This window comes from Ostrinia nubilalis, chromosome 2 (assembly GCF_963855985.1).
Source record: "Ostrinia nubilalis chromosome 2, ilOstNubi1.1, whole genome shotgun sequence".
Lineage (NCBI taxonomy): Eukaryota > Metazoa > Arthropoda > Insecta > Lepidoptera > Crambidae > Ostrinia > Ostrinia nubilalis.
In genome coordinates this window covers 4,461,875-4,488,214 of record NC_087089.1, presented here as the reverse complement: position 1 = coordinate 4,488,214, position 26,340 = coordinate 4,461,875, and the positions used below count along the sequence as shown (strand labels likewise).

The following is a 26,340-nucleotide window of genomic DNA, read 5'->3' as shown; positions in this document are numbered from 1 at the left end:
CAGCTTGCAAGAAATATAAGTTGCTGCTTAGCTGCTTAATTAAGTAATGTATTTAATAGAACATTGTAAGGGAAAAGAGAGAAAGTTTTCTTCTTAACATTCTTCCGATCATTTCATCAAGATATCACCAACTAATTTACAATGTTTCATCTTGATCACGTAAAAACCATTTTGCTATCACTTTTCCTCCTTGTTAGAAAGTGCAGTGACACATGTTTGCTGTCTGCGGTTCGACGTCGATTTTAGTTTGTTGAACATTAAATTTTCTTGTGTACTTCAACATAATAATATACAGAAATAACACATCAAGCAAATGAGTGAGACGTCTTGTTCTGATTATTAAATACGTCTTGGCAACAACATTTTATTGTAAATTTTTCAGACTTCGAAAAAAAGAGGTTCTATGAGAATGAGGTTTATAGGGAGTCCCACATTTTGTAGGAAGATTGGAAAAATAATATTTTTTTGATGGCTACGACCAAAAAAGCATTATATTGCTGCTTTCTGTTTTTTCATGAGTCGATTCTCATCTATACAAAACAACAAAACTGTAACCTGTCGATGCCCTTAAGAAGATAAAAGTCTCCAATAGGTTATGGTGGATAAAAAGCGAGAGCTTACTTAGCGCTCCCTAACTTCTATCAGTAAACAAGTTATTATTCGTTTTTATTTCGTTGCCTTATCCATTTTTCGTAGCTGCACGTCCAATGCGGTTTTACAACAGTGCATAACGCAAGTGACTGATACTAGATAACGACAGCTTTGGGTTTGTAAGCTCGTGGCTAAAAGCGCAATACGGCGGCTGCTTTGATTTTACAATTTGACCATATCTTTATTTATTACTAAGTTAGTATCAAGATTACTAAGCACTTACAAAGTTACAGCCAAAATTGATACACGATTTACGCGACTACAGATAGGTAGACAGTTTGACATAAACTTCTTTGTGAAAATAAAACAGGATATAACAAAAGAAAGTCCCCCGTGTTTCTTTAAACACTCGACATTGGCGAAACCAGTGTGCTTCAAATATGCACTATACACAGAATAATAATAAATATATAACAAAAAAGATACAAGAATGTAAAACATCTTTCATTATCTTAATGAGCCTAGACATAGTGCGTTTTACTTATTCCAATCAAAATCTAGATAATGAGCAAAAACTTAATTTGATTTATTTACACGCAAAAAGGCCTAACTCAATTAAATTAAGATATGTTTACAAACAAAACATAAAGTTTACTTAAAACTTATATTAATTAGCTCTCATTATGATTTTGTTTCATAAAAACTTCTCATAAAGTAGACATGATAGATTAAATTAAGCCTAGATATCTAATAATTAATAAGAAAAAATAAGCTAGCTTCTTTTATTAGTAATTTTTCACAGACAAGTTTTGTTAAACCCTTATTGATGATTTCCACAGAACATTATACAGCTGTTTCCTGCACAAATCATTTATTTCAGTTCGCTTAAATCCAAGAACGGCTAGACCTAGACCTAGATTATGAACCTTTTGTTGTGTTATTCCTCAGAAAAGTTTTGTACGAAAAGGAAAACTGCAAAATATTTTCCAAAATTTCTAAATTTGGAAAACTGAACGTTCTTTTTTCATTGAATTTTTCCTATTAAGGGCTATAGATACGTCTGTCCTAGTGTTAAATAAATAAGGAGTTGCAATAGTGCGCGGGTGGACAAGCGCACGCATCAACTATCGTCACGCGAGTTCGTGTTCCACTACTTACACTAGCGTCTAATAAGTGTGACATTAGTATCAACATGAATAATAATTGTGTTTTGATGCTTGTAATACCCGTTATCAAAAAATGGGATTAGTGCTTAAGCATGTTTACACCTCGAGTAATTTACTAAAATTCATATTCCAAAACTCATGCATGTACCCTTGACGCCCAAAATTATAGGAAATCCAAACCAGTTATGTCAAACATCAATGTGATTTATGCTCACTCGATTACCATGCTATCGATCAGCTTAGTGTCAAATAGACTACTAATTCGATAGAGTAACAAGCAAGTGAGATAGTCGTATTGCAGTAGAGATCATAATAGAGATTGTTTTAAATTAAAATGTCACATGCGTTACAGCCCACTATGACATTTTAAGGCCGATGGATTGTAGGTATGATTGTATTTTAAAGAAATAGAAAACGTTGACACGAAGAAAAATTATCCCGATACGTGTATTCTATTAATGGTAAAAATGCTCAAATCAAGGGCACTGTTGTGAACAATGGGGTTCCAATACTCGTAGGTCTATCTCAAGGTGATTTAAGGTGACCATAGCCCAACAGTTTCAGTGTCTGAGGACTAATAATATAGGGTAAACTATTGCGATCTCTATCAACTCTTGAAAATTAAATATTATAGTGAATCTTAGTCAGTAATAAGCATTAGTTGGAGAGATTAGACGGAGTAATTAGTCCGTCCACAAATTACAAGTAATCTTTAAAAAATTAAGCTACATGTTCCGAAATTAAGCTGCATGTTCCGAAACATCGCTCTCCAATTGTCCCTCCTGTATCCAAGGTTTTATGTGCATTGACTTTACACGTGTCCTTTCTATTCTGGTTTGTGACCAAATGACAATTGTCATACAAATCACGTCGGGTAAGTATATGGCCATTTTCGTAATACGTCGCAGGCTTGAACTCGATACCTTTGCGATATTTATAAGGCGGACGTATTTTTACGCACGTCAATAAATTTATTTCGTGCTGCTAATAGAATCCTTCTAATTAGGTTTCCTTATTTAATGCAAAGTAAAACAATTACAGCAAAAACTAAAAATACAGTAAAGGTAAAAAAAATATGCAGAAAAAATTTGTCAAAATGTACACTAAACATAACATGTTAGCCCTAAAGCTTGTACTAAAGTCCTGCCCTTCCAGTGACACCAAAATCAACGACAAAGTGATCGGAGCAATGGTTGACATAGTTTCAGTAAAAACTAAACTGCCCAACTGTAGGATCCAAAAAGAAATGAGCAAATAGTATAGTTCCCAATCTATAGATTTGAAGCAGTGAATAAGAACTCAACTGAAACTCAAGATACAAGCTACACTGCTTAGTTTGGGTCTCACTGGCAAATAATTTAAATAGGTTAGTATCTAGTGCATATAGCTTACATTGTTATTTCGTCAAGAATAATGTAGGTATCTCCTTTCTTTTTTTGGAAAATAAATAAGTATTTATTTATTTATTAACTTGTTAGAAGTAGCGAGTTTGATATCCGAGTATGACAAAACTTGGATGTTAAAAATAATACCTTTAACAGGCATAAACTATGGTACAAACTTAGTTTGGGACTACATTCCTTTTAAACTGTCCAAGTATATCGTTTACTGTCGATCTACCTGGTACAAAAGCAGACCAGCGTTATACATACGGGTCGCTACGGCCGCTGCGTGAGCCGTCGAGTCGAACCCCAGTGCTGCCGGCAAGTCTACCACGCGCACACGTCGCGACTCTATAATGTATAGTGCAAGTTTATTGTCGTTCGCCGCTTGCGTTGCTTTCGGTAAGATACAGTTTTCTTAGTGTAGATAGAGTTTAGTATAACTTAAGATATGTATGATGAAAATATTTATGATAAAACTAGCGTAACAAGTGGGTTAAGAAAATGTATTGGATTGGTTATGCAGGAGCTTGAATGTGAGGTTTTCATTTACGAAGGCTGCAAGTGGATATTGAATGGATTGATAACAATTAATTCGAAGTAACGAATGTAGTAATATCATTGAAGATATCAAACATGTCTTTTCATAGTAGATTTAAGGGCTAAGGGTATGAGTTATTTCTATCAGCTGGAGTTTTTTAAGTTACTTCAAATTGCACTTTGTACCTAACTCAAAATATTTTAAAAGCTTTATCCTATTTGCTTGCGTCGTTCCACATGACACATTGTTAAGGTCATATCAAAAACATACAAAGCTCATAATGATGATTTATTACCTATCAAAGAACTTGCTTTTTTTAAGTTTTCGTAATAATTTAACCGCCACAACGGGTTATTGTATCACCAAAATCTCGCATTATGTATCGTATTTGGTAATTATCTTTATGTAATACCAAAACCAAAACTTGACAATCTGGTTTCTAAGACTAGACATGCTAGAAATACATAATTAATTATTACCAGATAGGATTAGCGTTGGATATAGAGTCAGAATTAATGTTTTTGTAAATAAAAAACTTATATTTTATGAAAGGAAACGCTACTAACGTTCGATTATAAGTTAAATGATTATTTATATGTATCAAATATGTATGTAGGAGAGCTAATTGAAATAATTGACAGCCTTACATTTCCGCTTGTTGTTAATTTTAGAGTTCGAGTTGGATTTTCAACGGGTAGTGTTGAAATTAATTTATTATTTACCAATCGGTTTTTAATTACGTATTTATTTACTAACAATTGTCGTATTTTATGTTTTTAAAGTAATTGTTAAAGATTACATTAATAATAGACGTGTGCTTAACATTGATCATGCATTTTTTATTATATTGCTTTAAAACTGAAATTGCTGCAGTTACTGAGTAGTATCCTAATATTCAAATTAGGATTGTGACAGTATATTAAAATAGCACACAATTACATAAACTGATGAAAAGTTTAGATCTTTATTTGTCTGAATACGTCTTCTTCGTCCAAGCTACTCATACGAGTGTAAGTAGAACATAATACCTTGGTATTAACGCGAATTACAAAACTAATTATATCCTTTCGATATTAATTGTTGTAAATAGAGCTATTCCCAATCGTTGCCCAACGATTTGAAAGGTGGCCGGAATTGTAGTCAAGGCCCTGTTGCCGACCACTGCGACATTTAAAAAAACATTTTGGACCAGATTGATATGTTTAAGTCCGTTACAAGTTTTTTGGTTTCGAAAACGTGAACTTTTAATTTACAAATTTTGTTGAAATGTTCTGACCGCTTTTATTGGCTCAAGCAGAAGTAATGATATAGTGAAATGTGTCATTTTATTAACGTCAACAATAAATATTGTTCATTTGTTATTTATTATGCCACACTGAATGAACTAAATGACATTTACATAACCGATTAAATTGTGTATGAATATTGTCTCTATCTACCAGTTACTCACTCATTTAATTAGACGTGTATTTATAGGCATTTTAGTGTGTAATTTCATAATTAATTTCATAATAAGAATCAAGTAGGCAATCATAGAAGCAACTTAAAACAAGATAACGTAAAGTTTTTTCAACTTTAAATTGCTTAAATGGAACATTGACTCACTGGCCTGATTTATAAGTGATAAAGAGTTAATCATCATTATACTTTTAATTAATACCATTTGAAACAGGAAACCACTTGTAAAAAAGATTTATGTTCTAACGCTTCTACAAGATCCTTTTCCTTGTTACAGTCCCAAATATAGAGTGCTAAATTATGCTAAGACATCATGAAAAAGAAATCCCACTAGAATATGTGTATGTAAAATGTTGCGAAGACGAGACCATACGACTCAAACTGACCAAAAGGTATTAAATCTTATGTAGAGCCAATATTCTAGTTCTACACGCCCCAACGTCAGGTGTAGAACACCTTACTCGAAATGTGGCTGGGTCGTTTCGCTAAATATAAATAACATTTATGTACCAAACTTGTTCCTTATGACTCATTATCTAATTATGGAGGCTTATCAAAACTTTGTTTTTTTTTTAGTATGTATCTTCTAAATCTTAAAAGGTCCTTCATTAAAATTCCCACACATGCAATTAAAACAAAAATACACATTAACGTTGCCTTAAAAATAATTCAAACATTATAATTTGACAACTTTAATTTATTACCCATGCATGTTAAGCAAATTTTTATTTTTCAAGGTCTTTCGATTTAAATATAAAAGCTATAATTTTTATTATTGTTTTATAAGGACCTTTTCCTACTGCTTAGTAGTATTGACAGGAGGTTCTGGTTGTCAGCCAAAACTCTAAACGTATTGTAATTCAGACACTGTGTAAATATGTAAACAATAATGTCAAACTTCTCTGACTAATTTGTTACTAGCTACTTTATTTCGCAATCCACAAACTGAAACTTCGCATTTGAAAACTAAATCTAGCAGATACTCTACAAAATACACAAAACACTTCCATTTTCATCGACTCTCGAGTAGATCATCCCATTCGCGAGTTGCGCAATTGCGCACGAGTCGATCATCGTGTCCAGGGCCGTAGCTAGGGTGGCACAATATGGGCCATTAAAGTATTTGGCATCCAATGTATTCAAAATATGTGGCTTGGCAATTTCGTTACTACAAGAATTATGTAGTAATTAATGGTGATTATTTTTTTCATCTTCCACCTATGTGACGATAGCGAAACGACCAGACCACATATTTTGACTAAGGTAGAGGTAAAGCTTGTGATACTTCACAAATTGATTGAATTCCTGTCCCGTACAACCAAACTGTGGAATGGACTGTCGTCTGCGGTGCTTCCGGACGGATAAGACCTGCAAACTTTCAAGAAGAGAGCCTATCTTCACCTTAAAGGCCGGCAACGCACCTGTAACGCCTCTGGGTCTGCGGGTGTCTATGGGCAACGGTAATCACTTACCATCAGGTGATCCGCCTGCTCGTTTGCCTCCTGTCACATAAAAAAAAATGTGAATTTGAATCTTGGCTCTACATTAAATTCATTTTTAGCTACGCGACACCTCATTAAATAAATTACTCGACGAGTACGACGGCTTTAAAGCCGCTACTCTATCTTGAATTGAACTCCAACTACGGCCCTGGATTTGTCGCGCCTCGCGTTACGTTCACCCCGTTATCTCACTGCAGGTGCGACCATTGTTTTGACTGGCGTAATCGGTCAAAAATTCGCCATAGACTTTTACTTTGATGGACCTTTGATTTGTTTTTTACTAGCGGCTCGTCTGTGAAAATGCGGCTTTAAGTTTGTTACATGGCTTGTGAGAGTTTCTTTTTCAAAATGACGCAGTCCACGTTAATTGCTGTGGTGCTTATTACAGATTTTGCTCAAAACTCTAATAATTTCAAGCATACATAGTTTGGAGGCGTATGATTTTTCCAATCACACAACAAAATCTAATCAAGATGAATTATCCAGTTCCGTTGTTTTGTAATGCGCAGGGGCAAGATGATATTGTATATCACAGTGAGAATGTCAATGTGTGTGTTTAGCCATGTTTATTATCTTTAATGAACCTCATATTTTATGGACAGCAGGATAATATAAAGCTAAACACTGGCATCTCATTATCATTGTAATATGTCCTAGCCTGCAAACCTATAAGTTTTTCATGAAAAATTGAGTAAATTTAAACTCTATTTTTGAACAGATTAAGACAAAGGTTTTGAAAGGGTTAGTAGTAGTTTCGAACGATTTTCCTTCGCTCGAATGTGCGAAACGTCCCCTTTCAATAATATTTTTTTTTTAGTAGGCGTTTCGCCCGGCTGTATCAAAAGTATTAAAAACGGGTGCGAATCGACCCCTTTGAGAACTAGTAATCGCATACTACTAGTTCAAAAAAGAGTCGGAAAATCGTGCGAAACTACTACTAACCCTTTTGAAATAACTACATAGGCGTTAACTGGCACAAATTATTGCAAATCGGAAATAGTATATTATGAGATTATTGATAATAGGCAAACAGCAATTAGACCGGGAAGTAAAAACTGGCAAGCAAGGTTGTAAATTAAGCACCATATAATTGAACCTAACTGAACGTTATATTACGTTCGTTTCATGCTGTAATTCTTTTCAATTCAATTTAATATTTTATTCCTTTTCGGATATTTCAAAAATATAGACCTGTAAATGGTTAAAGCAAGTGAATTATTTATTGGATACAGAAGTAAAAATTTATGGGGAAATTAATGTATAACTGAAATATAGTTCTGATCCACACCCTTAACATTTTTTCGCCTTGCAATTATAAATAGTTTTAGGTAACGTTTGGGCAATGATATGGTATAAATAGAGTCGTAAACAGTGCGGTGTAAATCTTATTCAACTATATTTGTTTGATTGTTTACCTGTTGCTATTAACACGGCCTACTAGTTTCTCTACGTAGTACGTACCGATGATTACCTAAAATGTTACTTACGCTGGTTTACATAACATCCATTCATCATGAGAACGTTTTTAAGAACAATCTTTGACAACTTGCAATTTTCGCTAACACCATCACCAGTTTATAAACAAATCGCACTTTACAGCGATAACACTGCTTAAATTGTGCCGTATATTTTGTATATTTCTTTCTTTTTCTGTTTCTGTTCTATCTGTGTCTATACGATGACTTCCATTACTGATTAATTATGGTTTTCTTTTTTTAACGTATGTTTGTATGTTATGGTTTAACATTTACTGTCTGGAAGCAATACACTTTGCCGATAAAATAAATATAGAATCTAATAGTTCTAAAATGCACAGTCGCGATATAGACTAACGCCCGTATTCACAAACATTACTATGAGGTCTCACAGTGCGCGTGGACGCACAGGGTCCCAAAAACCTATTCATAGACAATACTTGAGTGGCGGAGTGACACTCAACTAACCAATCACAGAGCTCTATTCAATGCTGTGCGTTCGACTTCGCATAGTGTTGCTGCTTCACTTATGCAAGCATAGTTTGTGAATACGGGTGTATGTTACATAACGGAACCAATTTTCCAAGAAGTTCTGACCGGTCAAAGGCTTCCGAATGTCTGATAAGGCATCCTTTAGATAACACGATTGCAAAATGTCGGAACGCGGAGAAATCTAGGAGTTGCGCAATCGGAAGCATCTTCTAAGCGCAGGCGCAGGTTGTTTGAACACGACTTATTGGCTGTTTTTCTTTACACATTCTGATGATTGTGAAAAAGACAGACCATCTGTAATTTAGAATAGCCTAATGTAATATTTATGCCTAAAATGTTATCGTGAAACTTGATTTCTATAAATCGGTGGCTCTATAGCCACTCTTGGACTCGAAACCAACAATTTGTGGATTGACTGCCTGTACTTAATAAGATAAGTAGGTACTAAGAAAATTACTGCGCAGTTACTTGAATATGGTTGCAATTCCAAGAGTTTCTCAAAGTGATGAAGAAACTGCTTAAATCAACACATTATTACTTTACAGAACAATATCTACCTAGGAATGTTATATTTCAACAAATTCTTATTAAACCCTAAAATTAGTATTACTAATAATTTTACATGAAATTGTCTCTATCTTGTGATATACTGATAACAAACATCGACTCTATCAAGTTGCAGTTATTTAGTATTAACCTGAGCAGAGTATTAAAAGAAATCTAGTAAACAGTTAGTCATCAAATCAAATGGTTAATCATAACAATAGCCCCACTACTTCTAACTTAAACACTTCTAATTCTTTTGTTTTGACGTGTATTCGCTAGATATCTGCTATCTAAACCAGCCATTAAGTGTCTGATAAAATCGCTCGTAGCTGCGCGAACGCATCAAGGCTGACCACTAGTTACTACTTTCGCTTGGTTCTATTGCCCGATCGCCCAGAATGAGAATATCTCAAACGCGTAAGGTTAGTAGAAAATTGATTGAGTGACCTTTGATAACTATTAGTTCTATTTTATACCAATAGACGTCGCTATAAGGATTATTATAATACCAAAATTCGTTCACATTCATAGTTAAATACCTATATGAAACTAAATAATAACTTTGAATGTGCACGAATTTTGGTACTTATATAATGAATATTCATAAAAATATTCACTAACAGGTACAGTTTTGTAGTGATTACGGATATGATTAAGTTTTACAAATTATTTAAATACATAATTTGCATGTAGGTACTCATTCATGACTAATACAAAACTGGTAGCTCACAAATCAGTTGATTAATATTCATTAATAAAGGTACATATGTATTTCTATTATTATGTATTACACCTACTCGTACAAATATTAAGTGTGTGTACAAACAAAACGCATAATATTTAAAACCAGTTGAAGTACGAGTATAAAAGTTATTGCAAGGTCTCTTGAATGAAGAATTTCTTTAAAAATCCAAATGTTATAGTTTAATATTTATTTAGAGGCTTATATTATTTTGCATTAAATTGGTGAAGAGCTTAAACTAAATACAAAAGTGTAATAAGCTAGAAACATATAACTTGTTATTATAGATGAGCGTGAAACAGTTCAAATGGCTATATTCATTGCTTAGCGGCAATCAGCGAGTATGTTATTACGAAGATTGAACTAGATCTCTCACATTAAACGTTGAGTAACTGCCAGTTCGTACATTAGCTAAAAACTATATTTTATCACCGCGCCTTTGGAAACATAGGTAGCGCAATAATTTATAATATGTTTACAGTTTCATGACACATTAACACTAATAAACTGAGAAAATACTGTTTTTTAACTGCAAGTGAAAAATATCCTTTCATATTGCCATCATGGTAAAAAGTGCAATTGGTCCAATGAAAGAGTATAACACCTACATTATAGGTGCAAAGAAAAGTAAAACGTAATTACTAAATTATAATAATAAACTAGTTCTGGTTTGCTAAGCAAGTAAATTAAGAACTTGTCTAAATTATAAACAAATGCATCAACGAAACCGCATATTAACCTGTAATAAATTAAGTTTGTAATTAACATATCGTAACAATATAGTAACATCGTAAGTTAAATGGGCAGTTTAGTATGGAATAACAATGTTGGTGCTTAATATAAATGTGAGTTATTATAATTGAAATGAAGTCTCTGCGGTTTTCGAATTCGCTGAAATATTGCATTTGCTTTAATTGCATTTAAATATATTTTATGATTATTGCTTTACGTCTAATCAATTACCACAACAATCATTTAGCACACCTACTGCACGAGGACGATCTCAAATGTACTATAGGTGTAGGATAGAGACAAATGGAGGATTTGATATACACTCCCCATACTGGCCAGATGGGTAGAAACGGCCTGATTTATTTTTATTTATTTATTTAAGGATAGTACACAGCACAATATCAATCTGTAATAACAATGTTTTTAGTAGATTTTGTAGGCCAATTATGATACTCGCTTTATTCTCCTTTAACCGCCTGTTACGACATTTACGGAAAGATTGGGTGGTCCTTTACTACTCAGCTGGAATACACGACTAAAAGTTGTACAGACATTAAACAAAACTGTGGTCTCTATTGAAGTTGTAATTAGGGTGAATTTACCATTAGAATGTGGGCAAAAGACCTTAATTCCTTCAGTGTTCTTGGCTGTGCTCGAAGCGAGCGTCTCCGTCTATTGTGCGGTAGTAACAAAAGTAAAAGTGGTCGATTCAACGGCCGACATTCAGTCGTGAGTTGCCTCACTCACGCTCGAGAACTCGCTTGAGGGCTGGCAACTGCAAGAATAAAGGATCTTGCGCAAAAATAATTACTGATAAAGCTGATAAGAGCTTTCACTAGATTTAACTGTAAAACCCCCCATAAAGGGTGGAACTCCCTAACACTCCCGCTCACTTACCTACTGGCACTGACTGACTGAAGACTGACAACTACAAAGTTTTAACATTATCGATTCCAAACAATGTACAATGTAATGTTTATGATGTACAGGGGAGGTGGTCGTAGTAGGTAAAGAGGTGTAGACTATACAGGAATTATCTTTAAAAAATATTAGAAAATGTCATGAATGTACCTACCCTACAAAAAATTAAAACAAAGCTATATCAGGTGGAACGAGGTCTGAAACATTTTGCCAACACTAAAAATCTTAAGCAACATGTTATAAACGAATACTTAATAATGTTCAAAACAAGCACACTTTTGATGACTGAGCATGTTTGTGAGGTTTAAATAAATATTTCTTAGTTTATGTTGTCAAATTGAAAGTTTCTGAACTTTTTTAACACAAGTCTTTAATCTCTTTTTATCAGCCCTAACGTCGCTTCAGAGATAAACATGATTAAGTGACGACGACTCGCGGTTCAACGTCTCTAACCGCGGTAGTGCTCGATAAACGTAATCGATTTAATTAATTCCATTGTGTGATCGATATGACATGAATCGTTTTACTAGTCGTACTTGTTTATTAGGTTTTGATATAATAATAGTCACGCCAAATCTATACTAATATTAAAAATACGAAAGTAACTCCGTCTGTCTGTCTGTCTTGCTTTCACGCCTAAACCACTGAACCGATTTTTATGAAATTTGGCACAGAGATAGTTTGAGTCCCGGGAAAGGACATAGGATAGTTTTTATCCCGGTTTTTGAAACAAGAACGAGCACGATAAAGTTTTTCTATGACAGACTAAATTCCACGCGGGCGAAGCCGCGGGCGGAAAGCTAGTATACAATAATTCTAAATTGCTTCTGATTCTCGCGTGCTTGTTTCAAAGTTTTTTTTACCAAAGCTTTTAGCACTTTAGCAATCCCATTATTCTTAAATATGTCAGTCATAATTTAGCATAAAAAGGCGCTAAATGAAGTTGCTATTATCTACCATTACGATCAGCACATTAATCAACAATGCATCGCACTGCAATAAACGTTTCCAACGATTACCTCAGAGAAACAATCGCTAATTGGCGCCCAACGACCTCAGGGGGTTGCCCAATGGACCGACGGTCGTCACGGCTCATGAGGCAGATTACACTGGTGCACGCGCGGCGCTAGAACGAAACCAACCTTAATAATTGGGTCACGCTTTGACAACTCCAAAAGGGTAGTTGACACTGTACTGTACTTGCCAAATGTTTGTCTCGAAGCACTGGTACACTGGCACTCCTTTAGAGCATTTGAAGATTTGTAAGTACTAATTTAATTAGTCTAAAAAATAAAAATAATTTTGATTTTGATTTTACTTTTTTTTTCCTCTTTGGCTCTCACTGATTGCGTTTAGCCACGACAGGGTGGGATTAGGTAAAAGGAAGGGAAATGAAACAATTTTAAAGCACAACATGGTGTACTGGATTATTTGTGTTTCCTTAAAAAAAAACTTGTAATCCTGTACATGAGCTGTGATGCACATGTCAACGTGAAATTGTGAACTCTGTCAGTTCATAATATAACGCGTTAGATTGTAAACTAACAGTGGGTTAGGTTAGGTTAGATTGTAATATAACTACGTCAGATTATAATCTGACGGAATTCACAATTTTACGGTGACACATATAACGTATTATATGCATAATATACTCGTTAAGCTAATTTATTGAAACATTGTAATAAACTATTTCTTTTAAATATTAAACGAGCATTAAAAATCGGAGTTAAGTAAACTTTAATTTCCCTTTTTTTAATTATCAATTAGGTATGTACTCTATAAATATTATAAGTGTAAAAAAACATAATTTCTCGTGCGTTTCGTAACCCGTCTTGTTAAATAAGTTACGATAACTTGGTGTTAACCAAGTGTTTTAGTTTTTGGAATGCCTTATGATCATTGAGGTGGAATAGTTAAATGTTTCCGTAAACATAAACATACTTTCACTTATTATTATTAATATTCTTTTGTTTTATTTTTCAGCAAACGCAGGCATCCTCCTCGAGCACGCGCCGGCGTGCCCTGAGCAACATGGTGTTCAAGTAAGTAAAACAAAATTGCAATTAGTTTAAATTTGTCAACAATAGCAAAATTTATTATAAAATGCCGACGTATTTTAAATTATAGGTACCTAGTTGAAACGCTATCTTTCTTATAGTTAAAGCGGAAAACTTTCTGTAGCTTATTTTGGGGTTTAAAAGAAATTATCCCGAATCTTCATTCTTCTTCGCTATTTTGCTCTCTTTTTCGATAACTAACACCTGAATGTGTGTGAAGTAAGGTTAAAAATCTCATCAGTCTGGTCAAAATAAGTTAAAATGTTATTCTCAGAATTTTTAGATCATTTTAAATGTCAGTCGATTGCAACTGTATTTCTTTCAACAAGGTCTGTCGGACACGTACATATTGTGCATGACATTCATTCAAAAGTGCGAAATGACAGTGCACCGCCGTTCTAATTACCTCTGCGTTAAATGTGCCCTTGAGGTCAACCGCAACAGTAGACAGTACTGGCATAACCCTGTCACTTAATTTATTTCCTATCAATAAACTTGTACAAATTACTGACAATCACACAATAAATAAAATTAAGTAGACTTGACGAAGTTAACAGCAAAATAAAAGTGGCTGCACTAAATTACGAAATATTTCATATAAAATGTTGCAAAGACACATAAAGAGAGTAAAGCTTCTGACTCTACTTCACAAACTGTGCAACTTGGTCAAAATATAAGGCGGTACATGGTCGTTTTACTAAAGTGAAAAATTTACTCACCCTTTATTACTTCAATTCTTGTAATAACATTTCATGTTTTTTCCATACCTAACTCTAATATTATGAATAACTTGAAATCATTCATACGGATCCCTTGCGAGATCATTCATACGGATGTTAGATGCGCCAAATTACTTCAATCCCCCATTTCACCCCCTTGCAGGAGCGGATTTTCATATCAACGATAGTGTATTGCTCACATGAAAATTCCTAAATATTTTCATAATTGAGTATATTTATCTTTATTTACAACAAATAGAAATTTTTAAAACTAACGCAAACTTAACTCTAAACAAAAAAAATATAAACTTATTTATTACTCAAAAATAAAAATGTGTCCGCGAGGCAAAGAGGCGAGGATGCTGGCTGCATTTCTTCACCGGATTGCAATACTTGCAAGGAAAGAGCCAGCATTTAATTTAAAATAATCTTCACTAATTTCCAGGCGTACGCGCACCCCGAGCTCTGCGACCAGTTCTTCCTGTGTACCAACGGCACGCTGACGGTGGAGACCTGCGAGAACGGCCTGCTCTTCGACGGGAAGGGCGCCGTCCACAACCACTGCAACTACAACTGGGCCGTCGACTGCGGCACCAGGAAGGCTGATTGTAAGTTGACATCATTTACTACATCAGACATATCCCGTAGAATTGCTAAAATCAAGTGGCAGTGGGCGGGACACATAGCTCGCAGAGCTGATGGCTGATGGGGCAGAAAAGTTCTCGAGTGGCGACCACGGGCTGGAAGACGTAATGTGGGCATGCCCCCCACTAGGTGAACCGACGATCTGGTGAAGGTTGCGGGAGGTGCCTGGATGCGGGCGGTGCAGAATCGGTCGTGTTGAAATCCTTGGGGAGGGCCTTTGCCCAGCAGTTGACGTTATTTGGCTGAAAGTGCTGAAACGAATGATTTAAAAATATGTCATGCGAAGCTCGAGATGACAAGAATATTGCACTCATCCGTGGAACTGTAAGAACGGCCTAGTCTTCGATAACACCCATTTACTGGAGTCGAGGAAAGTAGAAAATTGTGTTAAGTTTCCTTTTTAACCGACTTCAAAAAAGGAGGAGGTTATATGTTCGGCTGTATGTATTTTATTTAATACTTATTTAATTGTGAGAAATACACGTAATAATAGAACATAGTTACGTAAAATAAAAGCAGATTATAAGGCTATTAGGTACAAGTACATACAGCTAACAATAATTATTAAAAAAGCGAAAGGACATTGTCAGAAACCGCCTAAAAAACCGCCCAAAAACATTAACCCATCATAATTATTTTCTATTTTTTTTAATACATTAAGCACCCTTTCATTCTAATGGACACTTAAGCATTGAAAAATTAAATAAATAAGTCTTTTAACGTTTATTCTATAATACTATTACAACTTCCGGACGTTTTGGTGCGTGGCATGGTCTAAAACCTATCAAGTTCCATAATTTTTGCCGATAAAATCTGTACGAGGCATTACCGTACTTTATTGCTGGGAGTCCATGTATAGTGATGTTCCTGCGGCCATCATAGACAATAAAATATCGATTTTGAAAATAAAATAAATCGATTAAACTGCTTTGAAGACTAGATTTGCGTTAAAAGCTAAAAAGATATTGACAGTTTGACACTATTACAAGAAGATATCTAAAGTGTCCAACTGGTCGAAGGTCGTAAATAAAATAAAAATAATTAGGACCATAAACTGATATTCATGGTATCATAACTGTAAAAGTGTCAGAATCCGATGTTGAATCCAATGCCAGTTGAAGTGTGAGAAACATATATATATTTTTTTTATGTGACAGGAGGCAAATGAGCAGACGGATCACCTGATATCAACCTAGTATAGTTGCCAGTCTCTCATAATCTATGCCAATGAGGGTTTTCGCGATTGAAAAATCCGCCAGATGGCAATACGTAGACGTGAGGTCCAAATGCTGCATGATTGGTTATTTTTGACATGACATTGACAGATATCCACCAATCATGCAGCATTTGGACCTCGCGTCTACGTATTGCCATCTCGCGGATTTTTCAATCGCGAAAACCCTCATTCATAGCACATGTATAATAATAGACCAAATGAACTTTTATAGATTGTGAAAGAGAAGATAAAGATTTTATTATTTTATTAAAATCTTGCCACGAGGTAGTTTTTCAGTAGAAACCAGGATTGGATAATCGCTACGGGCAAGTATCAGAACATTTTATAAATATTTTTAATCGATTATATCCATGTGAATCGTTTTAATAAATTGTCATTTTACTTTTTCAATTAAAACTTTTTCAATCCCTAGTCTTGTCAAACTGTCATAATGTCAACAAATTATAAATGTCACGTCAGTTGACTCAATTTCAGTCTTCTGTGCGTTTATTGTATTTTTATTTCAATGAAATAGTGCTAAAGGGTTAGTACTAAAACTGAAAGCCTTTTTTCAGAAAGAAAACCAATGTGGTGCCCTTATTATTCATGCTGTTTGAAAGTTACAAGTCAGTGATACAGAGTTGCCGACATTATAACTCCGTAGTGATACCATACCAAAGAAGAAGTTTTCCTAAACACTTGTGTTGTTTTTATATGTGATCGAATAAAAAGGATTAATTCTACTGCTCAAATGGAATAACTTATCCCAAGAGACCGAATATAAAAAAAACCTCTCCATAGAAATTATCACCATCACGAGGATGTGAATTTTTTTGAGAATTTGATATTGGTCCTGTAAGAAAAGTAGTTGTATTTCAGTAGTAGAATCAACCCTTCTTGTTTCATCAGCAAGAGTAACTATAAAAACGCCCTGTAGGTGGGTATTATTAAGCTGAAGAGTTTGTTTAGTGTCAAAGACTGTCACACAGTGTAACTTAAATTGGCATATTATGATAATGAACATAAAAACTTAAATAAATATTTATGTTAATATTTTTTCTATTTATTTATTTTCCCAAAGCTTCACAGTGACAGCTGAAACAGCAATACTGTTAACAAAACAGTAAAACTAAACTTGGAACAAACTGTTACAAATATGAGGGGTTTAATATTTTACAAATTAAAATAAAACCGCATGTTGCTTTACTTTCTCGTATAGGTAATAAATGTAATTAATGGCTAGATTATTAATGTTACTTTGTTACCCTCAATAGTGAGGAAATCTTATAAAATGGTAACCCTGATTTTTATTGTCATTCAAGTGCTCTTTCTTCGCATAGGCTTCTGTGATTTGGCCAAGGGCCACACACATTGCGATAACATTATGCGACATTGATTTGACAGCAGCGGAGTGAAGTCTTGCGACTATGCAAAATGATACCCTGTAATCGTAGCGCATACAGACATAGACTGGGCGGGGCACATAGCTCGTAGAGCTGATGGCCGCTGGGGCAGGAAAGTTCTTGAGTGGCGACCACGAGCCGAAAGACGTAGCGTGGGCAGGCCTCCCACTAGGTGGACCGACGATCTGGTGAAGGTCGCGGGAGGTGCCTGTATGCGAGCGGTGCAGGATCGGTCTTCGTGGAAATCCTTGGGGGAGGCCTTTGTCCAGCAGTGGACGTCTTTTCGGCTGAAACGAACGAACGAACGATACGTATTACCACTATTTACCAGACATTACTATTTATTGCATACTCGCCGGATTACACGTAGGAGCACGCGCGTAACAGCTTCGGCCTTGCATTATTATAAGATCTTGTTCCGCCCTTTTACGAACTTCCTCCGTGAGGATATCCCCGCCGAATTCTATGATGAACCTATCAAAAGTCATATTCTGCAATGTCAACCCACCACAAGGTGGCCCGACGACCTGATAAAGGTAGCGGGAAGGCGCTGGATGCAGGCCGCTACCAACCGTGCGATGTGGAAGTCATTGGGGGAGGCCTATGTTCAGTAGTGGACGTCCTGTGGCTGAAATGATGATGATGATGAAGAAATGAATGAAAATGACAAATCTTCGCACGTGTATAATACCGTGCCAAAGTAATCATATAATTTTGGCACCTTAATAACTATTGCCGTTTTTGTTGTAAAGATCATGCAGCGCTACTTGCGGATATTATTGGAAAGAAAACTATGTGGGCTCTAGATCTGAAGCCGCTTTAACGAACACGAAGTGCTCATACAATGCGGCGTATTTTCTTCCAGTCTTTAGTCAGGACTTTAGTCGAATTAAAACCCCGGTTGAACGTGATATAGCCGCACTAGAATACGATGCTTTTTTGCATAATCGCAAGACTTCGTTCCGGTGTCGACCGAATGTTATCATGATGTATGTGGCCCAGGGGTTACCGTAGCCGCTAAGGTTTGAAACTTCTTGCTTAAAATATTGTAGTCTTTGGCATAGACTACGATGGTAGTCATGGAGATAGGAGTTTGTTATCTCGTGTCAGATGTAAATGGTGAAAAGAAAACTCATGATTCGTGGTATTTTTATGTAATATGTAGGTATTTTATAAAAGTGGAACCCCGAGTGATCTCCAAAACCCATTCTATTATTATATACGATTCGGCTTCGATATCTATAATACAATAGGAGTTTATTTCATGTGTCAGATGACAAGGGTGGAAACAACCTACGATTCATGTTGTTTATTTACGTGCAATATGTGGGCATATTGTAAAAGTGGAATGCCGAGTTGTATTTCTAAAACTTGTTCTATTATTTTATACTATTTGGCTGCGACTCGGCGTGACGACAATACAAAACATTTTTCGCGAATCGGTGTTCATACATTCACACAATACATTAGACGCCATGTTGTCATCATGGACCTATAAAAAAAGTCGGACGGATTCTCATCAACAAAATACTGTGACATTAGGATACACCAGCTTGCCTGTACGTACAGGCCGGCACGCACACATTCACACCCTGATACACCACTTCGAGTGCAAACTTCACACAGTTGACACATTTAAGCAGCGAAAAAACAACACGAATACGACATGTCTTGTGTGATGAAATTGTGTAAAAACCGTTCTGTTCGAACAAACAAAAATTAAGGAATCACATTTCACAGGCAAAATAATAATCCAATCACTTATTTCCCGACATTAAAATATTGAAATTAATTGAAATCAAACGTCATTCACTCGAAAAAATAATACGTCAAAGACCAGTGTTCTCAGTTATTTACGTGGGAAAATTACCCGAAATATGGGAAATTAATAATAATTTTAGGACTTTTTAGTTATGTAGGTATTACGCATACTATGGAAATAAAATAATTTATCATAATAATTGTGTTTTAATGGGATATATTTTCATAGGCAAATTTGATCCTTCCCAAAAATGTGGAACTGCGAAATTCAAATTTTCTTACATTGATTGCAAGTCAGTGTGAGGTTGTATGTTAAAAAAAATCTATCAGATATAATAATAATATATTGATGATGCATAAGATTATGATTATAATGTACACAAGATTCGTAATTTGTAACTGCGTGAATCATTTTTGATCAACATTATGTACATACCCTGACACACTGACTTGCAAACAATGTAAGATGAACATTGAAAATTTCGCGCCTACCTCAACGAATTCACCTTTCATCCTTTTAAAATGGCACGGAATAATTCTGTCTACATTTCCAAGTAACATCTGCCGATCTATGTTTTTCTTAAAATAAATGGGTAAAATGTTTTGGCTAACATGGCATCCCTAAATTCACTCACACAATAGACAAACGCCAAAATTTTGCGTCACAGTTTTGTTGTAGCGCGAGTTCCGTCCGCCTTTTTTTATAGGTCCATGGTTGTCATAAACGACATATTATAAAATCGCTGTGATTTAATATTCTTAATCATTAATTTTATGGCAAGTGTCCATCAGGAATCATTGTTCTTACACACAGAATCGTATTATTTCGCTTTCGGGTAGTAATATGTCAAAATTGTTGGTTCTTTAGGCGAACAATGTATGGAGAACGAACATTGTCCTTTGTTGCTTAACCAGCGTAAAACCTTATTTAATGCTCATGCAATGTTATAATTAAACAGTAAAGGTGAATTATTTTCTAACAACAATAAACATGCATTTTTATGAATTATGGCTCAAACAGAAAGTACCTATATAAAATAGTATTATATTAAATAAGCGATTATAATTATTAGGTCCGTATTACAAAACCTTGAATTCCAGTATGTAAACCTAACACGGCAAAATTTTTTTTTTTTTTTTTTTTTTTCAAATCTAATTCGTTTATTTGTGGAACATAGGTAAATAACATAGGTAAATAACAAAGGACAATGTTCGTTCTCCATACATTGTTCGCCTAAGAACCAACAATTTTGACATATTACTACCCGAAAGCGAAATAATATGATTCTGTGTGTAAGAACAATGATTCCTGATGGACACTTGCCATAAAATTAATGATTAAGAATATTAAATCACAGCGATTTTATAATATGTCGTTTATGACAACATGGCGTCTAATGTATTGTGTGAATGTATGAACACCGATTCGCGAAAAATGTTTTGTATTGTCGTCACGCCGAGTCGCAGCCAAATAGTATAAAATAATAGAACACGTTTTAGAAATACAACTCGGCATTCCACTTTTATAATATGCCCACATATTGCACGTAAATAAACAACATGAATCGTAGGTTGTTTCCACCCTTGTCATCTGACACATGAAATAAACTCCTATTGTATTATAGATATCGAAGCCGAATCGTATATAATAATAGAATGGGTTTTGCAGATCACTCGGGATTCCACTTTTATAAAAAACCTACATATTGCATAAAAATAACACGAATCATGAGTTTTCTTTTCACCATTTACATCTGACACGAGATAACAAACTCCTATCTCCATGCCTACCGTCGTAGTCTATGCCAAAGACTACAATATTTTAAGCAAGAAGTTTCAAACCTTAGCGGCTACAGTAACCCCTGGGCCACATACATCATGATAACATTCGGTCGACACCGGAACGAAGTCTTGCGATTATGCAAAAAAGCATCGTATTCTAGTGCGGCTATATCACGTTCAACCGGGGTTTTAATTCGACTAAGTTCCTGACTAAAGACTGGAAGAAAATACGCCGCATTGTATGAGCACTTCGTGTTCGTTAAAGCGGCTTCAGATCTAGAGCCCACATAGTTTTCTTTCCAATAATATCCGCAAGTAGCGCTGCATGATCTTTACAACAAAAACGGCAATAGTTATTAAGGTGCCAAAATTATATGATTACTTTGGCACGGTATTATACACGTTCGAAGATTTGTCATTTTCATTCATTTCATCATCATCATCATCATTTCAGCCACAGGACGTCCACTACTGAACATAGGCCTCCCCCAATGACTTCCACATCGCACGGTTGGTAGCGGCCTGCATCCAGCGCCTTCCCGCTACCTTTATCAGGTCGTCGGTCCACCTTGTGGTGGGTTGACATTGCAGAATATGACTTTTGATAGGTTCATCATAGAATTCGGCGGGGATATCCTCACGGAGGAAGTTCGAAAAAGGCTTATAATAATGCAAGGCCGAAGCTGTAACGCGAGTGCTCCTACGTGTAATCCGGCGAGTATGCAATAAATAGTAATGTCTGGTAAATAGCGGTAATACGTATCGTTCGTTCGTTCGTTTCAGCCGAAAAGACGTCCACTGCTGGACAAAGGCCTCCCCCAAGGATTTCCACGAAGACCGATCCTGCACCGCTCGCATACAGGCACCTCCCGCGACCTTGACCAGATCGTCGGTCCACCTAGTGGGAGGCCTGCCCACGCTACGTCTTTTGGCTCGTGGTCGCCACTCAAGAACTTTCCTGCCCCAGCGGCCATCAGCTCTACGAGCTATGTGCCCCGCCCCGTCTATGTCTATATGCGCTACGATTACAGGGTATCATTTTGCATAGTCGCAAGACTTCACTCCGCTGCTGTCAAATCAATGTCGCATAATGTTATCGCAATGTGTGTGGCCCTTGGCCAAATCACAGAAGCCTATGCGAAGAAAGAGCACTTGAATGACAATGAAAATCAGGGTTACCATTTTATAAGATCTCCTCACTATTGAGGGTAACAAAGTAACATTAATAATCTAGCCATTAATTACATTTATTACCTATACGAGAAAGTAAAGCAACGTGCGGTTTTATTTTAATTTGTAAAATATTTGTAACAGTTTGTTCTAAGTTTAGTTTTACAACAGTATTGCTGTTTCAGCTGTCACTGTGAAGCTTTGGGATAATAAATAAATAGAAAAAATATTAACATAAATATTTATTTAAGTTTTTATGTTCATTATCATAATATGCCAATTTAAGTTACACTGTGTGACAGTCTTTGACACTAAACAAACTCTTCAGCTTAATAATACCTACCTACAGGGCGTTTTTATAGTTACTCTTGCTGATGAAACAAGAAGGGTTGATTCTACTACTGAAATACAACTACTTTTCTTACAGGACCAATATCAAATTCTCAAAAAAATTCACATTCTCGTGATGGTGATAATTTCTATGGAGAGGTTTTTTTTATATTCGGTCTCTTGGGATAAGTTATTCCATTTGAGCAGTAGAATTAATCCTTTTTATTTGATCACATATAAAAATAACACAAGTGTTTAGGAAAACTTCTTCTTTGGTATGGTATCACTACGGAGTTATAATGGCGGCAACTCTGTATCACTGACTTGTAACTTTCAAACAGTATGAATAATAAGGGCACCACATTGGTTTTCTTTCTGAAAAAAGGCTTTCACTTCACACTTCACTTTTACTAACCCTTTAGCACTATTTAATTGAAATAAAAATACAATAAACGCACAGAAGACTGAAATTGAGTCAACTGACGTGACATTTATAATTTGTTGACATTATGACAGTTTGACAAGACTAGGGATTGAAAAAGTTTTAATTGAAAAAGTAAAATGACAATTTATTAAAACGATTCACAAGGATATAATCGATTAAAAATATTTATAAAATGTTCTGATACTTGCCTGTAGCGATTATCCAATCCTGGTTTCTACTGAAAAACTACCTCGTGGCAATTTTAATAAAAATAATAAAATCTTTATCTTCTCTTTCACAATCTATAAAAGTTCATTTGGTCTATTTATATTCTTATACATGCGCTATGAATGAGGGTTTTCGCGATTGAAAAATCCGCGAGATGTCAATACGTAGACGTGAGGTCCAAATGCTGCATGATTGGTTATTTTTGACATGACATTGACAGATATGTCAAAATCCACCAATCATGCAGCATTTGGACCTCGCGTATACGTATTGCCATCTCGCGGATTTTTCAATCGCGAAAACCCTCATTGGCATAGATTATAAGAGACTGGCAACTATACTAGGTTGATATATGTTTCTCTCACTTCAACTGGCATTGGATTCAACATCGGATTCTGACACTTTTACAGTTATGATACCATGAATATCAGTTTATGGTCCTAATTATTTTCATTTTATTTACGACCTTCGACCAGTTGGACACTTTAGATAGCTTCTTGTAATAGTGTCAATATCTTTTTAGCTTTTAACGCAAATCTAGTCTTCTAATCGATTTATTTTATTTTCAAAATCGATATTTTATTGTCTATGATGGCCGCAGGAACATCACTATACATGGACTCCCAGCAATAAAGTACGGTAATGCCTCGTACAGATTTTATCGGCAAAAATAATGGAACTTGATAGGTTTTAGACCATGCCACGCACCAAAACGTCCGGAAGTTGTAATAGTATTATAGAATAAACGTTAAAAGACTTATTTATTTAATTTTTCAATGCTTAAGTGTCCATTAGAATGAAAGGGTGCTTAATGTATTAAAAAAAATAGAAAATAATTATGATGGGTTAATGTTTTTGGGCGGTTTTTTAGGCGGTTTCTGACAATGTCCTTTATGATAGAGTTGAAAGTTTCAACTTGAAACAAGTGTTATAATTTGTAATAAATAATGCACATAAAACAAAGGAGGCATAGAACAATATTATTTATAGTTTTGTTATTAATACTGTTATAACATTTAAACCCGTTTTCACCATCAATTCCTAATTTTTAAGTGACCCTATGAAAACAAAATTCCTGATAAATGTTACCATAGGGGTCACTTAAAAATTAAGGATTGATGGTGAAAACGGGCATTAGACACTTAAATTATTCTAAAATCCAAATCATTATTTCCAGTGACCCCCTACTCGACCCCCGGTTGCGAATACCAGTTCGGTATCTACCCAGACAGCGCCGAGTGTTCCACCAGCTACATCAAGTGCGCCTTCGGGATCCCCGAACAGGAGCCCTGCACCCCCGGCCTGGTGTACGACGAGAGGATCCACGGCTGCAACTGGCCTGACCTGCTGCAACCTTTCTGCAACCCTGAAGGTAAACGGTCAAATATAGCTTTTAGAGACCATTCACTTAGTTTGCTAGTCATGTTCAAGTTTATCAGTCGATTTCGATTTTTGCTTCCCCTATAAGCTTCAACCACACCAACGCGTGTAGTTCGCCATCGCCGGCACAATCATAGGCTAATGACAGGTCGCGCGACCCATGACAGTCCGCGCATTACGGATAAAAGTTTATAGCGAAAAGACCACTTCTTATCACGTGTTCATCACGTGATCAGTTTTTACGTGTTTATAACAAACTATCAGTTTATTGAAATTGAACCGAATTCATTTAATGTTTAATGCCACTATAATTACTTATCTAATCACCATAACAACTGTTAGTTTAAACAAAAGTGGTGTCTGTAGAAAGTTATGAAAAATGTAGGTGGTAAATATGAATAAAAAACTGTCTGAAACTATTCGTTGGAAGTCAGTTCTGATACACTTTTTTGTTTGCCTATTATCGAAATTCTCGTGTGTAAATTATATAAAATATTTGAACTGTCTAATTTTTTTCTAATTAATTTAACATTATTTATTTCAACAGCGGTCGTCGGCTTCAAATGCCCCACCAAGGTGCCTTCGAACACGCAGGCTGCCAAGTTCTGGCCATTCCCCCGCTTCCCTGTACCTGGGGACTGCCATAGACTGATCACATGTGTGGAAGGCCAGCCCCGTCTGATCACCTGCGAAGAAGGCAAGGTCTTCGACGACCAGAACCTCACCTGTGAAGACCCAGAGCTGGTGCCGCACTGCGGACACTGATGGAGACAACGTTTGTATCGCAAGACGAAAACGAAACTGTGAGGTTTTAGAAATTAAGTCTAAAATAGAATGAAGTTTTATCCACATCAAAACACATGTTAATGTTCCTAGATATTTTTTATTATCAGGTTTCTCATTTTTTATTTTTTTAACAACTATAAGTTTGTATATTCAGTCAAACACAACTGTTTTCGTTTTGTGATACTGGTATGATGTAATTATATATGTATCTAATTTAAATCTTCTGAAAGCAAATCCGAAATATTCTTCCACCGAAATCTATTTATTAACTAACTCGTGAATTTCAATCAAATCGCTATACCTAAACCAATGTATGTAAACTCGATATGTATGTACCTACGTTGCCAAATACAATCGATTCGAGCGTGATATTAGTTACCGTAGAAATAAACACATATTTTTGTTACATTATGTAAAGTCACAGTACCATGTAAGTATAATTATATATGTTTCATATCTCTGTAAATACCTGTTACAAAAATATGAGAATGTAAATAAGATTTGATATGTTTGAAAGATTAAATAATATAAATAAAGTAAGAGGTGTTGTACTTTTCTAACTTTAAGATATAGGCAATTAAGTAGTACATCATGAGACACTGATTTTCCAGCACTAGCAGTTTGCCTAATTTAGGTGACGTCCATGTAAATTATTTTTCTAGCATAGCCTACATGCTAGAAAAAAGTATTACCAATTATACTGAATAACTGTATGAAATCACAGAAGCTTAAATGGTGCTTATTATCATTAATATCTAAAGTTTTGTTTTTCGGAGCTCTTAAATTACGTTAACTTTTTAATTACACATCCATAGCCTAATACGAAGATCATATTATTATAGTCGATTATTATCTCAGTCTTTAAACCATTCTAATTTGAAAATAATGTCC

At 35.3% G+C, this 26,340-nt stretch overlaps 1 protein-coding gene across 1 annotated transcript; it reads left to right on the top strand.

Annotated features, from left to right (window-relative positions):
• Window positions 1–3,432: 3,432 nt before the first annotated feature.
• LOC135086167 (protein obstructor-E) lies at window positions 3,433–25,989 on the top strand. The gene is made up of 5 exons (XM_063980976.1): window positions 3,433–3,541; window positions 13,532–13,590; window positions 14,770–14,932; window positions 24,461–24,655; window positions 25,211–25,989. The coding sequence occupies exons 1-5, from the start codon at window positions 3,496–3,498 to the stop codon at window positions 25,426–25,428; spliced, it is 681 nt and encodes a 226-aa protein (XP_063837046.1). The 5' UTR covers window positions 3,433–3,495; the 3' UTR covers window positions 25,429–25,989.
• Window positions 25,990–26,340: the final 351 nt, after the last annotated feature.

Coding starts and splice junctions, on each gene's coding strand:
- LOC135086167 (XM_063980976.1), top strand. CDS start 3,496: ATGTATAGTGCAAGTTTATTGTCGTTCGCCGCTTGCGTTGCTTTCG. Junction 14,933..24,460: donor CGGCACCAGGAAGGCTGATT/GTAAGTTGACAT, acceptor CATTATTTCCAG/TGACCCCCTACTCGACCCCC. Junction 24,656..25,210: donor ACCTTTCTGCAACCCTGAAG/GTAAACGGTCAA, acceptor TTATTTCAACAG/CGGTCGTCGGCTTCAAATGC.